Here is a 14,800-nt window from a genome sequence, read left to right as displayed (position 1 = left end):
ACTTTCTCAATTATATTGCTACTTTGGAGGATAATGTTGGATTCTTATCTCCTGAACGCAAAATGCGTATGCTTTTACATAGCTTGGGTCTGGAAGGCTTGAGAGTTTATAACCAGATGCAGAAACCGGAAAGAGCAGGCGATACTGACATCTTCAAAAATGCAATTTCTGACTTGACAGAACATTACTCTCCTACTGTTTGTATTGGTGTTACCAGACAAGCATTCTTGAAAAGAAAACAACTGGAAAATGAGTCAGTTGAGGAGTACGTTTCACAATTAAAATTGCTAGCCATGCATTGCAAATTTGGAGTACTGCACAACGAACTTATTCGTGATCAAGTTGTTGTATGTTCTAGGAATAAGAGTATTCAAGATAGACTATGGATTGAGGGAGAGTCTAGTCTGAAGGATGTGATAACTTTATTGAAAAAAGCTGAATTATCTGATAGAAGCTCTAAAGCTTTAGCTGATCAGTCTGGGGCTACTACTTCTACTTCTACGGTTAACAAAATTTTGGTAAAAATTAATATGGAGTTATCGGACAAGAAGGGTGATAGGAAGTTTCAATCCGATAGGAATTCTCAGAGAATGTCTTATAACTCAAAATCTTTCACCAGGAAAACGTATAATAACAATGATTCTTTTTCCTTTGCTTGTTATCGTTGTGGAGATAAGAACCACAATGCAGGTTTTGGGAAATGTCCCGCTAGATCTGTTAAATGTTCTAATTGTGGGGTTGTAGGGCATTATGCTAAAGTCTGCAATAGAAGTTCTTCACAGCCATCTAAAGTTTTCAATGTTAATGATACTGATTCTTCTGATTATGATTCTGACCTCGATTCTCCTTCTACATCTGAAAAGTTTCAATGCAATATGGTGATATGTACTGACAAGAGTGTTAAAAGCTACTGTTAAATATGGTGCATTTTCATAGATAGTGAAATCTTCCATCTGTACTGTGGGGATATAAAAAAAAATTGTTATGTGTTTTTTATGGAACATAATTTAGAAATTAGTTATTTTTATTATTTTTTTTGTTTTAGAAAAAGGAGGATAGTAGGTATTTGTTATTTTAGAAAAAGGGAGGATATGTAGTATCCTGTGTTTCCCTTTAAATGTCTCGTTCTTGCATGCTTGCATCTCTTGTGTATCCTTTTGAATGCTGGTGTTCTGTGTTCTACAGAGCACTGTTAGAATTCTGTGATGTACCATTATGTCATTCTACCATCTGACACTGAAGTACATGGATGTGCTTTTCTTCATGGATTAAAGCTACAACTTAACTCTTCTTCTGGTTGAATTATTGAAAGAGAATACTACAGTCATCATCCCTTCTATGTCACTTTATTGAAAGGCCGTCATATTGGTTTTAGCCAGCTAGACCTTCTGCCTGGTCCATCATGTTCAGGGTCCAGCTCCTTTCTACACTTTGAGGTAGATCCTGACTTTCAGCTCTATAGCAACTTACAGAGGAGTCTCCCTGATCACTGCCTCTCTGCTGAAATACCACTACTGTCTAGATGGGTCCATTATTTACATTGGTTTGGGGGCAAAGTAGGAAAGCCAAGACTAACTACAATACAAGCAACTTTTAAATTGAGCACTCTTTTAATGTGAAAGAGTGTTTCCTTCTGAATTTATTCCTACGTCTTTTGGAATAGCAAGCAGGAGCTTCCATCAGCTCATTGCATAGAACACTTACATAGCATGTCTCAAGTGCAGCATTCTGTACACACATGAGAGGAATGCGATACCCCCAAGGTATTGGGTACTTGGCAGATGTTTTCTGCGGAAGGTCAGTTGTATTATCTCCAAGGTACAGGCGCTCCAGCACATCTAATCAACGTCCACCATCCATTAATCTCTTCAAAGCCTAGTATTATGGGGCAAAGACTGTCCTAAACTAGGATTAGCATGCAATTTGGTTTCCTCTCCTTTCTCCTTCAGAGACTTCATGGTGATCAGAACCAAAAATCATGGAACACTTCCAGTGAATACAGACTGACAAGCCAACTAGAGTAAAATCATGACTACATCCAGATAGTGTGGCAAGGTGGCAGAATTTTCCCAGCCATGTGATGTTATCTTTTATTTATACAGTTTTTTAAAAGCGACATTCACCCCTTGTCTTCAAGAATGTCGAACCATAATGTGAATACAAGGAGGAGGGAACTTAAACGTGAAACTGATCTGGTTGTAACTTCTTCCTACATGAGAGATAAGGAGGGCTATTTCTGAGTTTGATAGGGGGGTATTTCAAAGGGAAAAAACAAAGATACAAGATAAAGCAGGCCTCTGATCTATATAAGCAAAAGGGATTCTCCGCAAATTATGGTCTGAGGAAAGCAATGTTCTGACCGGACTGAAGGAAATATTTTTGACAAGATGGCAGACTCACAATGGACAATGTGATGCACCACTCAAAGTATTCTGAAAGAAACATTGGAATGGACTGGCAGATGAAGGAGCTGTTGAAGGTTGAGGTAGACCATATTAAACTGAGAGTCAGATGTCATCGCTTGTGCTACCTGTTTAGGTTTCGCCTAGACAGCACATGTACTATCTCTGTGAGACATATTGTTTACATACAATAGGCTTACAGTCTGCCCATAGTTTACAATTTGTCAACGTCAGTGTCACTCTTATTTCCTTCTTCTCCATTTGTCACAGCTTGCTGGGCTGATTTCCTCTCCTTCTGTTTGGCCCTCCCCTGCAGAATGGACCAAGTACTTGTGTCCATCCATTGCTCCCATTTTTGGAGTTACTTTTTGCTTTGTGGTCAAGCTCTCTTTATGAGTGCTTGCATTTCAGTCAGTCTCCCATATCCCTGTCCATATAGCTTCTATTCCCTCCGCCCGTCCCCCTTCCATTGCATCTTTTCCCTCGCACACCCCTACCCTGCACTCCACTGCACTACACTCTACACCACTGCACTCTATGCCACTGCAATCTACTCTGCATAATTCTACGCCACAGTACTCTATGCCACTCTTCTCATCTCTGCACCACTCTACTCTATGCCACTGCACTATATGCCACTATTCTCTTCTCTGCACCACTCTACTCTATGCCACTGCACTCTACACCACTCCGTTCTGCACATCTTTATGCCACTGCACTTTATGCCACTTTGCTCTATTCTGCATCACTCTACTCTATGCCACAGCACTCTGAGCCACTACACTCTACTCTGCACCACTCTACACCACTGCACTTTACATCACTGCACTCTATGGAACTGTGCTCTACTCTGCACCACTCTACTTTATGATACTGCACTCTATGCCACTTTACTCTGCACCACCCTATGTAACTGCACTTTATGCCACTGAGCTTTATGCCACTGCACTCTACAACACTCTGCTCTGCACCACTCTACTCTATGCCTCTGCACTCTACACCACTGCACTCTATGCCGCTCTACTCTGACCACTGCACTTCATGCCACTGCTCTCTACACAGCTGCACGCCATGCCAATTCACTCTACTCTGCACCACTGCACACTATGCCACTACAGACTACTTTTCACCACTGCACTCTAAGTCACTGCAATCTGTGCCACTCTAATCTATCCTGCATCTCTCTACTCTATGGCACTGCCCTCTATGCCACTGCACTCTACACCACTGCACTGTACACTGCATAACTCTATGCCACTGCACTCTACACTGTATCACTCTACTCTGCACCACTCTTCTCTGCAGTACTCTACTCTATGCTTCTCTTCTCTGCACCAATCTACTATGGCACTGCAAGATATGCCACTGCACTCTGCTCTGCACCTCTCTAGGCCACTGCACTCTATGCCACTTTACGCTACTCTGCACCACTCTACTCTATAACACAGCACTCTATGCTACTGAACACTACTCTGCACTGTTCTACTCTATGCCACTTCACTCTAAGTCACTGGACTCCACGCCACTGGGCTCAACTCTGCATCACTGTACTCTACACCACTCCACGCCACTGTATGCTACTGCAATCAACGCTATGCTGCACCACTCATGTCTATGTTACTGCACTCTACACCACTGTACTCGACTCTGCACAACTCTACTCTATACTACTGCACTCTACGCCACTACACTATACCCCATTGAACTTTGTGCCACGCTACACTGCACCATTCTACTCTACACCACTGCACTCTATATCACTGTGCAATACGCTATTGCACTCTACTATATGCCACTCCACTCTATTGCACGCCACTCTATTCCATGCCACTCTAAGGCACTCCACTCTATACCCAGCCACTGCACTCTGTACAGTGCCACTCTATGCCACTCTACCCCATACCACTTCACTCAGTGCCACTCTACTCTATGCCATGCTATGCCACTCTACTCTATGGTACTCTACTTATGCCACTCGACTCTACACCACGCTACTCTATGCCACGCCAAGCTCCTCTATGCCATGCCAAACCACCCTACGCCACACCACTCTACGCCACTCCACTCTACTCTACACTCTGCAATGCCACTCTACTCTACTGTGCTGAACAACATGGATAAAAAGCATTGGCAAAGCCAGTGCTTGTTTTATTTTGTCCAGCGATGCATTACAGTAGTCCATGTGTGATACAAGAACAGCTGAAATAAAAAGGGACACCTTTCCTAAGGTAAACTGAGGTTTTTCTTTTTTCTTTACATCTGATATCTGTATGAAGATAACATTGTGTATACAGCCAAAAGTTCATTTTGACTGCTTGGCTTCCTAGGCAGAAGCAGGCAGAGGACAAGGACCCAGTTCAAGCAGCCCATGAGAGTGGTCCCACAGTTTTGTCAATTTTGCATTTAATGCTGTAACTCCCCCTTTAGTCAATGGCATCCAGAATACACTGCTGTAGGTGACCCGGTGTGGATTGATAAATCCGACTTTAGCTTTGCCTCACCCTTGCGTGGTGCAACGGTGATGCACTAGTATGACAAATAGGGGTATTAATTAGGATGTAAATTGTATACAATAGTAGCTGTTTATTTATTTTAAAGGTCTTTATTTCAAAATTTGCATCTGGGACTTCTATAACGTAAAAAAAAAATTGTCCTTCAAAGTATTCCCTTACGTGTACTTGCGTGATTTATTTTGCCCAGTGAGGGGCTTATTTATGAGAAGTAGTGCATCACTGCGACAAAGCAGCGATGTGACACATTTCTGTGCTCCCCCCTTCCGACACAATGGATGCGCCGTATTTACAGTACGGCACATTATGTTGCAAGGGGTTACAGATACATCAGTGTTACTGACATATGTGTAGGTGCAAAAGTGACACATTGCTGGGGGGGGTGTCTTTTCAAATGGGGCAAGCCCATGTGAAAGGTCCTGCATCACCCTTACGTCTGCCATGAGGCAGGCATAAGGTTTTGAAGCAATGGCATCCTAGAAGTGACGCACTGAAATCTTATAGATTTTAATGGACCACTTCTACGAGGCTTTGACTCAGGGGAGCGCCCATGCTACATACATTGTTCCTGATGCAGGTATAATGCAGCACAGGGGTTTACAAAGTGACGCATCTGCTTAGATGCGTCACTTCGTAAATATGGCGCAGAGTGGCTCATTATTTACGCCGCCACAGCATCAGAAAAAGTGGTGCACTGGTGGCGTAAAAGTGACGCAGGGCTTCATAAAGAAGGCCATGAGTGTCTGCCATCCACACTAGACAAAACAGTTAACAGTGACTGGGTGACCTGAGCTATCCATCCTCAGTCCGAGGGGCTGTATTTGGACTGCAACGTGTATTGTAATGGACACGCCTTGACCAGTTAGAACTTTAACAAATGATGAGACTTGATAACCCTGGCAAGTTTTACATCTATTGAACTGGTAATGACGTGCAAACTGCCCTTTTAAAAGATGCGGTATCTCAACGCCGACTTTTAAATTTTGCTCTACAAATGTAGATTGAAAGAGAGCGACCTGCACCATGAGGTACAGGTAAGTAGATGTGCATTTATAAAAGTAAATTTACACTCCCCTATATATGCCACCTTTGGCGGTATTATGGAAGTCAATACCTTGCAATCTATGTTGTTGTAGCCAATATATGTGCATTTGATGATTTGACAAAAAGCCCTTTGAAACTGCTCATAGAGTCAAAACTAATGTTGAGATAATGCACTTGAAAATGTTAATTTTATTGTGAAAGGTAAGGTGTAAAGTAATGAAAAATCAGTATGAATTATTTTTCTTTATATACGTTTGACAGAAGAGAACGTACCTTCCACCAGGATGTATGCCCAGCAACCCATGGCACAACCATACCAACCAGCAGGTACCTATATAGACCTATATATCAATGCGGTAACTACTGTACTGTGACTGTTTCGTTATACTATTGAATCTCATTTAGGGAAATACGATGGCTTCCATGTGATTAAATATTTGATTTACTAAATACTAATATTGGTTTTTAAGTAATTAACCTGATTATGTATATCGAGATTTGTGTAAAAAAAAAGGCAATCCCTCGCCTCTATCCCCCAAAAAACTAATGTAAGGGTAAAATATACATTATTATTAATGTGAAAGGTAATGGCTGGGCGCTGTGGGCGATATTGAGTGAATGGCTAAACCATTTTATTGCTTTGAATTTTTGGGTTGTTCTTGTGGGACGCTTTTGTTTTTTACAGATGTAACAGAGTTATTGTTCTCCGTGTCTATGCTGATTTGCTTATAAGTTCTGAAATTAATACAATTGGTTATCAAAAAAAATATTAATGTGAAATGTAAAAACAATTATGAAGTTTCAAAGTGTACTTCACAGAGTCAAGCCGGGAGGAAGCACACCTTGTGAACAATCCACAAGAGAAAACAGTTCCTCCTATTAAAGGAGTCCAACTTCACATTTTGCATAAAGGTTCATAAAAATCTCTAGTGAGGCTATCTCAAATGTTGCATCTGAGGGTGACTCCAATATTCTTGGGGTTGTGCTGTGAGAGCCATCTTGCCTTTTGTTACGAGTGGCACCGTAATAGGCAAGGTATTTGGCGCATCAGATATATAACAAAACTGTGGGGTACATAATTTATTGGATGGGATGAGCAGCACTTATAGAGTCTTCCCCCCTTAAATGTGGCCTGAGTAGTATAGGTTGTATACTACTCATCACCATGTATTTTTTTACAGGTGGCCAAGCCCCTTTGGCCACGCCCCTTTGGTCAGTGTGTGTATATTGGAATCGGCCCAAATCTGAATTTAATCGTTCCATATAATGTATTGATAAGATTAAGGTGTTTTTCTGTTTTATAGGTCGTTATTTTGATGAAATATATTTAAAAAAAGCGTATATAAAACGATAGGTTAGGATTTGTGAATCAAGGCATATAAAATGATACTTTGCTGAAATTAAAAGCGTATAAACCGACCAAACATGCAAGGGCGTGTCTTGTTTTAGGGTTTTTTATAGGGCTCTGTAAGCCGGATGTAGGGAATGTAGCTACGAATTACAATGATATTTCATAAATTTCATAGCATCACATTATTGAAAAGAACGCTTTTATTAAATGTAAAAACAAGCTCAGAGAAGTTTTATTTAGGTAGAATATTTGCATTTTAATTTAAAAGATATTTTATGTAAAAATGTATTCATTATATGGAATTACATATACTTGACAACAATTTAGTCACAATAGAAAAAAATGAAGATAAATTCCAGTTTAGGATTAATGAGGTAGAAGTAGTTATCAAATACATTATGCCCTGTGACATATAAATCGCAGTATCAAAAGCAAACATAAAATCAGCGGAAGTTACATAAAAAAAGAATCACATCTTTTTTTTTGTTGGTACCCGATAATCATCACAATAGCTATAATACATTTATAAAGTATAGAAAACACTTATACCAGCTTATGACTAATGAGGTTGTGGTAAACTATGGAACTGCCTCCCACTTGACCTCAGGTTCTGCCCGTCTGAATCCCTCTTCCGCAGTAAATTAAAAACGTGGCTGTTCTCCAGATCATGAAACTAGTCTTACAATTGTCCTTGTTCCTCTCCTGTATTCCTGAGCTTCTGTTTTAGCGCCGGGACACCCCTCCGGGGGTAGCTCCGCGCTGTATAAGCTACTTAAATAAATAATAAATAAATAATAGTTATCAAATACATTACGCACCATTTTTTTTTTTTTTTTTTTTTTTAAATATATTTTTATTGCAGGAATCAGTAAAACAATACAGTAACGACCAGTATCGTATTATAAACAACTTATATAAGATATAGCCCACCGACCCCCTTCCATAACGTTGCTATACAGCCAATCAGCCCATATCCCTGGGGTTGGGCGGCAAATGCAGCTGGGGTCAGTAGGATGCTGGAGCTGGTCCGGATAACACACTGTCCGTCTTCTGCTTTTCTAAACAAACCCCAAACCCCAAAAAGAACCCCCCCCTCAAAATTCCCAGTTACTGTGAACCCCCCCCCCCCCTCCCCCCCCCCCCACCATCAGCGCCAGGGAGCTCATCATCATAGGATCCACTGCTTGACCCACGGGGAAGGTAATAGTGCTGTCAATACTAATGTTTAACGGGACTCGGGTTGAGTTGCTTCTTCACTTTCGGAGTCGCTGGGGGTACAATAATCTCTGAGGGCCTGCACCAGCGTTTCCCATTCTAACGCGGCCTCCTGCGCCTTCTCATTGCCCTGCCTCCAAGCCAACTGATATCGCAGCGCGCTCTCACCCGCCGCCCATTTCAAAAGCTCACTGTGCCATCTGCTGCCTGTAGGACCAGCTCGTGCCTTCCAGTTCCTGGTCACCTCTCGCTTAGCAAGTAGGAGCCCCAGGTCGATAAATTTACTGGTGATTTTATTCCGGGGGGTATGGGGGAACCAGTGCAATAGCCCTACCGCCACATCGAATGATAAGTGCCTCCCCGTCACCTCTTCCAAAGTCGTCGCCACCTCCTGCCAGTAGGACGTCAGTCCTGGGCAGGCCCATAGCATGTGTAGGAGGTCCGCCTCCTGAGCCGGGCACCTAGGGCATTCCGCCGAAGCCGTAGCAAAATAACGCCTGATCTTTACCGGGGTCAGGTATGCCCTATGGAGAACATAATAGTGGACCAGTTGGAAACGGGCGCTACGTGTACCCTTCCAGGCACGCCTCACCAGCTGGGACCAGGTCGTCTCCGGGATCTCCCTACCAATGTCCTCTTCCCAGCGGGACTTCAGTGTGGCGAGAGGAACCAACCCCTCGGCAATCAACCTGCCGTAGAGGCAAGTGACCGCCTTCACCGTGCCCGCCGACATCATTACGTACTGGCACACCTGAGACAATTGAGGTTCCTCCAGCCCATTTTGCCAGTGCGCCTGGATCGCTCGCACAATGGCCGAGTGCAGCAGAAAGTCGCCCCGGGGGATCCCAAAGCGGTCAATGAGATCCTGAAAGGACAGGAGCGCTCCGTCTTCGTACAGGTCCCCGACGAGCTGTAAACCGGAATCCTCCCAGTCCGCCAGTCGTGACCAATCTCCTCCGTGGGGGAGGGCCGTCAGCATCCCCAATGGTATTTCAGGCGCATATGGCGTCCGCAGGCGACCTCTGTTATGAGCCCGATTCCAACAGAGTCGGATAGTCCGCTCCTCCATCGACAGGTCTCGTAGGACTAAGCGCTGTCGCAGCGCGATAAAGGAGAGGATGTGCCTGGCCATACCCGTCCCTCTACCGTCCTCCGGGCCTCTGAATTCCCTGGCTATCTCCTGGGTGTAGGTCTGGAGCTGCGCCGCTAGGTAATACTTCTCGAAATCCGGCACAGCGAGCCCCCCCTCGTCCTTCGGCCTCATCAGGGTATTGAGGGCCACCCGCCGCCGGCCCGTTCCCCAAAGGAACCCGACCACCATAGAACGCAAGCGACGAAACGTAGCCGGTGGGACCCAGATCGGTAAAGTCCGAAAGTAATACAATAGTCGGGGGAGCGCCACCATTTTGAGCAGGGCGATGCGTCCCGCCACGGAGAGCGGCAGCGTGGCCCAAAAGTCCATGCTACCTCGGAGTGCTCGTATGCAACGGGCAATGTTTCCATCTAGGAGGTCGGGTTGGTCGTGGTACACAAATACCCCAAGGTATTTAAAGCAGTCGGGCTCCCATCTGATCTCCTTACTTAGCGCAGGAGTGGGGGTACCCCTACGCATCGGGAAGAGGCAGGTCTTAGACCAATTCACTTGGAGGCCTGAGACCGCTCCGAACTCCGTTAGCGCTAATTCCGCTCCCCGTAATGCGTCGACCGGATCCTCCAGGAAGAGCAACAGGTCGTCCGCATAGAGCGAAACGTAATGTGGGCCCGCCGCTGTCCATAAGCCCGTCTAGTGGGCTCCCGAGCGAAGATGCATCGCTAGTGGCTCCACCGCTAGTGCAAAAAGAAGCGGGGATAAGGAGCACCCTTGCCGCGTGCCACGCTCCACCGGATATCGCGATGAAATCAAAGGGCCCGATCTAACCCTGGCCGAAGCGGAAGCGTAGAGGACTGCTGTCCATTTGACAAATCCCTCCCCGAGGCCGAATTTCCGTAATACCGTGCATAGGTAGTCCCACTCCAGGCTATCAAAAGCCTTCTCCAGGTCCACCGACAAGACTACCGGGGACGGGGCATCCACGAATGGTTCCCCAAGCAAGCGGAACAACCTTCGGATGTTCATAGTCGTATTTCGTCGTGGGATGAAACCGGCTTGGTCTTCATGCACTAGGGAACTCATATGTCCCAGCAGCCTCGAGGCCAAGATGCTGCTCAATATTTTGTAGTCCACCGTCAGCATTGAAAGGGGACGGTAGGACCCCGGGTCAGACGAGTCTCGGCCTGGTTTGAGGAGAGGAACCACCAACGCCTCACACATCGAGCCAGGGAGACGACCCAACCTCTTCGCCTCCCTGTAGACCACCAGTAATCGAGGGGCCAAGAGGTCAGCGTAAGCTGCATAGAACTCCACCGGAAGGCCATCTAGGCCCGGGGTCTTGTTCCTCGCCATCCGTTTGATGGCTCCGCGGATCTCCCCCAAGTCGATGTCAGAACCCAGGGTTTCCGCCACTTCCTGTCCTACTGTGCGGAGTTCCAGTGGGCTAAGATAGTTATCAAGCCGGTCCGGGTCACGTGCGGAGCGACTGCGGTATAAACTTTCGTAGTACTGCCGGAAGCAACTAAGAATCTCCGGTTGGGTGCACACCTCGGTCCCATCTGCCCTACGCATATTTGTCGTCGTTTGGGACTGGCGCGTAGGGTTGGCCAACCACGCCAGTAACGCGCTCGACCTGTCGCCCTCCGCAATAGACCGGACCGTATAGGCCTTATAATCGAAACAGCGGAGCCGTTCGACCTCCACCGCTACTTTCTCCCTCGCCTCTACCGATTGTGTTTGCAATTCCGGGTGTCCGGGGCGGCTAATTTCGAGCTCGCGGAGCGCTCGGTCCGCTGTGTCTAAGTCAGCCAGGATAACACGCCGCATGCCCACCTTCTTAGAGATACAGTAGCCCCTCACCACCACCTTGAAAGCATCCCATTCGAACGCCCTAGTACTCGCGGAGCCGCCGTTGGACGCAAAATAATCCGTGATTCTCTCCCCTAGGTCCGCCTTGAAGACACTGTCCTCGAGGATCTCGGGGCGCATCTTCCAGGTGGGTACTGCCGGCGTCCCAGGGAACCAGCGAATGTCCAGTAGGAGGGGGTTATGGTCCGAGATGGTCCGCGATAAGTACTCCGATCGGACCGCTGCCGAAACTAATTCGGATGAACCAAGAAAGCCATCTAGTCTGACATGCAGCTCATGAAGGCTCGAAAAGTATGAATAATCTCTAGACGCGGGGTGATGTGCCCTCCAAATGTCCGTCAAACCCCAGCGGGTCTGCCAATCCTGACGGCCCTTAGCCGTCCGCCGGACCGGGGAATCGGGGAGCGGGGGATGCGAGCGGTCTATGTCTACATCCACTACAGAGTTAAAGTCTCCCCCCATCAGGAGGGGCCCGGCGAAAAAGTGGGCCAGCGAGCCCGATAACCTGGAAAGGAAGGCAGTCTGGTCCACATTAGGAGCATACACGCAGCAAACATTCAGGTCCCTCCCTCCTAGCGTGCCTGATATGGCCACGAAACGCCCCTCTGGGTCCAACACTGTCCTCGTGACCTGGAAGGGGACTCCTGCCCTAATCCATATTAGCGCCCCCCTGGCATAAGCAGAGTACGCCGTGGAAAAGACCTGCCCTCGCCACCTACGCTGAAGCGCCGCCCCTTCCGCCTTGTTCAGATGCGTTTCCTGCAGCAGCGCCATTTGCACTCCCCTACGCACTAAATAAGCATGGACCTTGTGACGCCTGGACATAGTGTGAAGCCCCCTCACGTTCCAAGTAATACATTTCAAGTTAGCAACATCAGCCATTGTCCCAGAGTGTTCTTGCACAGTCTCCCCGTTCGGGTCCCCACAAAGAAAAAGCATCAATCCTCCCAGCGCTGACGGCGGCCATTTTCCCCAACCAGAACCAAACCACCCAAGAACCAACAAAGCCCCCCCCCAACCACCCCAGAACAGGACCCAAACTGCACCATCTAGATCCCATCCAAACCTCTACGGAGATCAACCCCAAAATCCCCACTAGTCCTACGGTCGCCACCGTAGGAAGGCCTTATGGGCCAGGTGCGGGCTGAGCGGAGACAGTGGGCCCTCGTCGCCCAGGCTACCAGGACTATAGTAAGCCCCCCCCCTGTGTCAAAACCTTCCGGGGCAAGAGCAGAAGCCCCCCAACCCTCCCTCCTTCGTTGTCAGCAATAAAGAACGGCAACCGCCTCCCCCCTGCCGGGCCCCCACCCAAAACAAGGCAGCATATCCCGTTACCCTTGTCCGTCCAAAAGGTCCTCCACCGATTTCGGTGTGATCACCGGTGTATGGGTACTGTCTGCCACTGAGTCTTCCGAGTCCGATGGTGCCCCCTGAGCACCCGGGTTTTCTTCCTCCTCCTCGATGACTTCGCCTCTTGCTCCCGACAGTTCCGACAGAACTTCCAACACTCCCCTCCGCTCCGATGATGTCTCCGCAGTCGAGGGCCCACCCGTTCGGCCGCGGCGGTTCCTGACCCTCTTGGATCTCCTCCTTTGTTCCGGCTCCTCCGCTTGATGGGTCGAGGCGCTATAACCATCTTTCCCTGTCCGGTACAGTTCGAGCCAGTCACAGACCTCCTCTGGGGTGTCGAAGAACTGGGTTTTGTCGTCGACAATGACTCGGAGCCTTGCGGGAAATAGGAGTGAATATTGGATGCCCTCACTCCTGAGTTCACGCTTAACCGCCAGGAAGGAGAACCGCTTGCGCTGCGTCTCGTAGGTGTAGTCAGGGAAGATATTCACCTGACTGTTTGCAACCTGGAATGGGCCATTGTGCCTGGCGGCATTTAGGATCAGGTCTCTGTCCCGGAAATGTAGCAACCGCGCCACCACTGGCCTTGGGGCTCGTCCCTGCTGTGGGGGCCGTGCTGGGACTCTGTGGGCCCGTTCTAGAGTGTAAAAGGAGGACAGGCCCTCCGGGACCACCGTGTCTCGGAGCCAGGTCTCCAAGTATCGCACCATATCGCCATCCTCGATTTTTTCCGGCAGGCCCACCACCCGAATGTTATTCCTCCTGTTGCGGCCTTCCGCATCCTCCGCCCTCCGTTCGAGGGTCTCGATTCGGGACATGGCATCCTTTATCGTCGCAGCCAGGGTTCTCTGCGCCGGTTCTAAAGTCTTCACCGTGCCCTCCACCTCCTTGACCCGGTCTGAGAGTTTACCATGGTCTGCCCTAAGGAGGCCCAGGCCGGTCGTCACCTGGGCAATGTCCTGCTGGAGGGCCGACCAAGTTGCCTCAATCGCTTCCAGTACACGGTCGAATTGTTGCTGGAGTGGTGCGCCACCAGGTCGTTTAGGGTCTCCATGCTCTTCCTTGTCCTGGGCTTCAGAGTCTGAGGTGGTCTGGCTGGATCCCTTGGCTCCTTTAGGTTTCCCCATGCTGCCAGGGGCTCTCCGCGAGGGTCCCGGAGTAGGCGTCTCCGTGTACAAGTGTCCCGCACGACCTTCCCGGGATTTCGTTCTCAAGTCTGGTACGGGCGATCTCCTTCTCCAGAGCCTGTGGAGACTCCGCCGCTTCGGCTCACGCCACCGCCACGGCGTCCGAGGGCACCGATAAGGGGGCGGAGACAGCCGTCGCCGAGTCGGGCAGGCCCGTTCACCCACTATAGCTCCGGGGCGAGGGCCACCAACTCCCTCGGTTGACCCGTGGCGCCAGAGTGTCGCGCCATCCATGTAGTTTGGCTGGACAGGAGATCGTGGCTAGTTGCGGAGTCACGGTGCAGACCACCGCCTGGAACAGAGGGCACCCGCGCCCGGTGCCCTCTAGTGCGTGGGCACCCGCCCGGTCGTCTTAATCGAGCATAAACCCGTTGTAGAAGGTCCGAACCTGCCAATGTCCAATGTCTAAAACAACTGAGGATGGTGAAGCCGGGTGCCAGGCGACACCCGCGAGACCTCTTCAACTCCGTAGTTTCGATCAATGGGACAAAGGGGTCCGGGCGCCATGTTGGGTCACACTCCGCAACTCCGCAAACTTCGGCATTTCTTCGAAGCCACCCCCGTCCAAACTCCACCAAGGCCCCCGGCAGGGTGTCGTCGCCTCGCTCAACCGAATGCGGGGTCTGGGGCGCCCCTCAGCCTCCGATGTTCAGGATAATTTCGGGCTTAGTCCCGGAGCCGAGCTCTCAGGCGGCCATCGCCATCGGCGCCCAAGCCACGCCCCCTTACATTACGCACCATGGCCTATAAATCACAGTATCAACAGCAAACATAATATCAGC

The 14,800-nt window shown here is 48.5% G+C and overlaps 1 protein-coding gene across 1 annotated transcript in view; it reads left to right on the top strand.

Annotated features, from left to right (window-relative positions):
* The first annotated feature begins 6,216 nt into the window (after positions 1–6,216).
* The window catches only part of LOC147685341 (cell death-inducing p53-target protein 1-like), a 166,096-nt gene continuing 157,512 nt past the window's right edge, over positions 6,217–14,800 (top strand). Inside the window, exon 1 of the mRNA XM_086941273.1 lies at positions 6,217–6,283. Within this exon, the coding sequence (XP_086797399.1) occupies positions 6,241–6,283 (43 nt within the window). The 5' untranslated portion in view covers positions 6,217–6,240. The remainder of the gene's footprint in view (positions 6,284–14,800) is intronic.

This window comes from Lissotriton vulgaris, chromosome 10, assembly GCF_964263255.1.
Source record: "Lissotriton vulgaris chromosome 10, aLisVul1.2, whole genome shotgun sequence".
Classification (NCBI taxonomy): domain Eukaryota; kingdom Metazoa; phylum Chordata; class Amphibia; order Caudata; family Salamandridae; genus Lissotriton; species Lissotriton vulgaris.
Note: the sequence above shows the minus strand (reverse complement) of the source record. Positions and strands in the feature narration are given on the sequence as shown.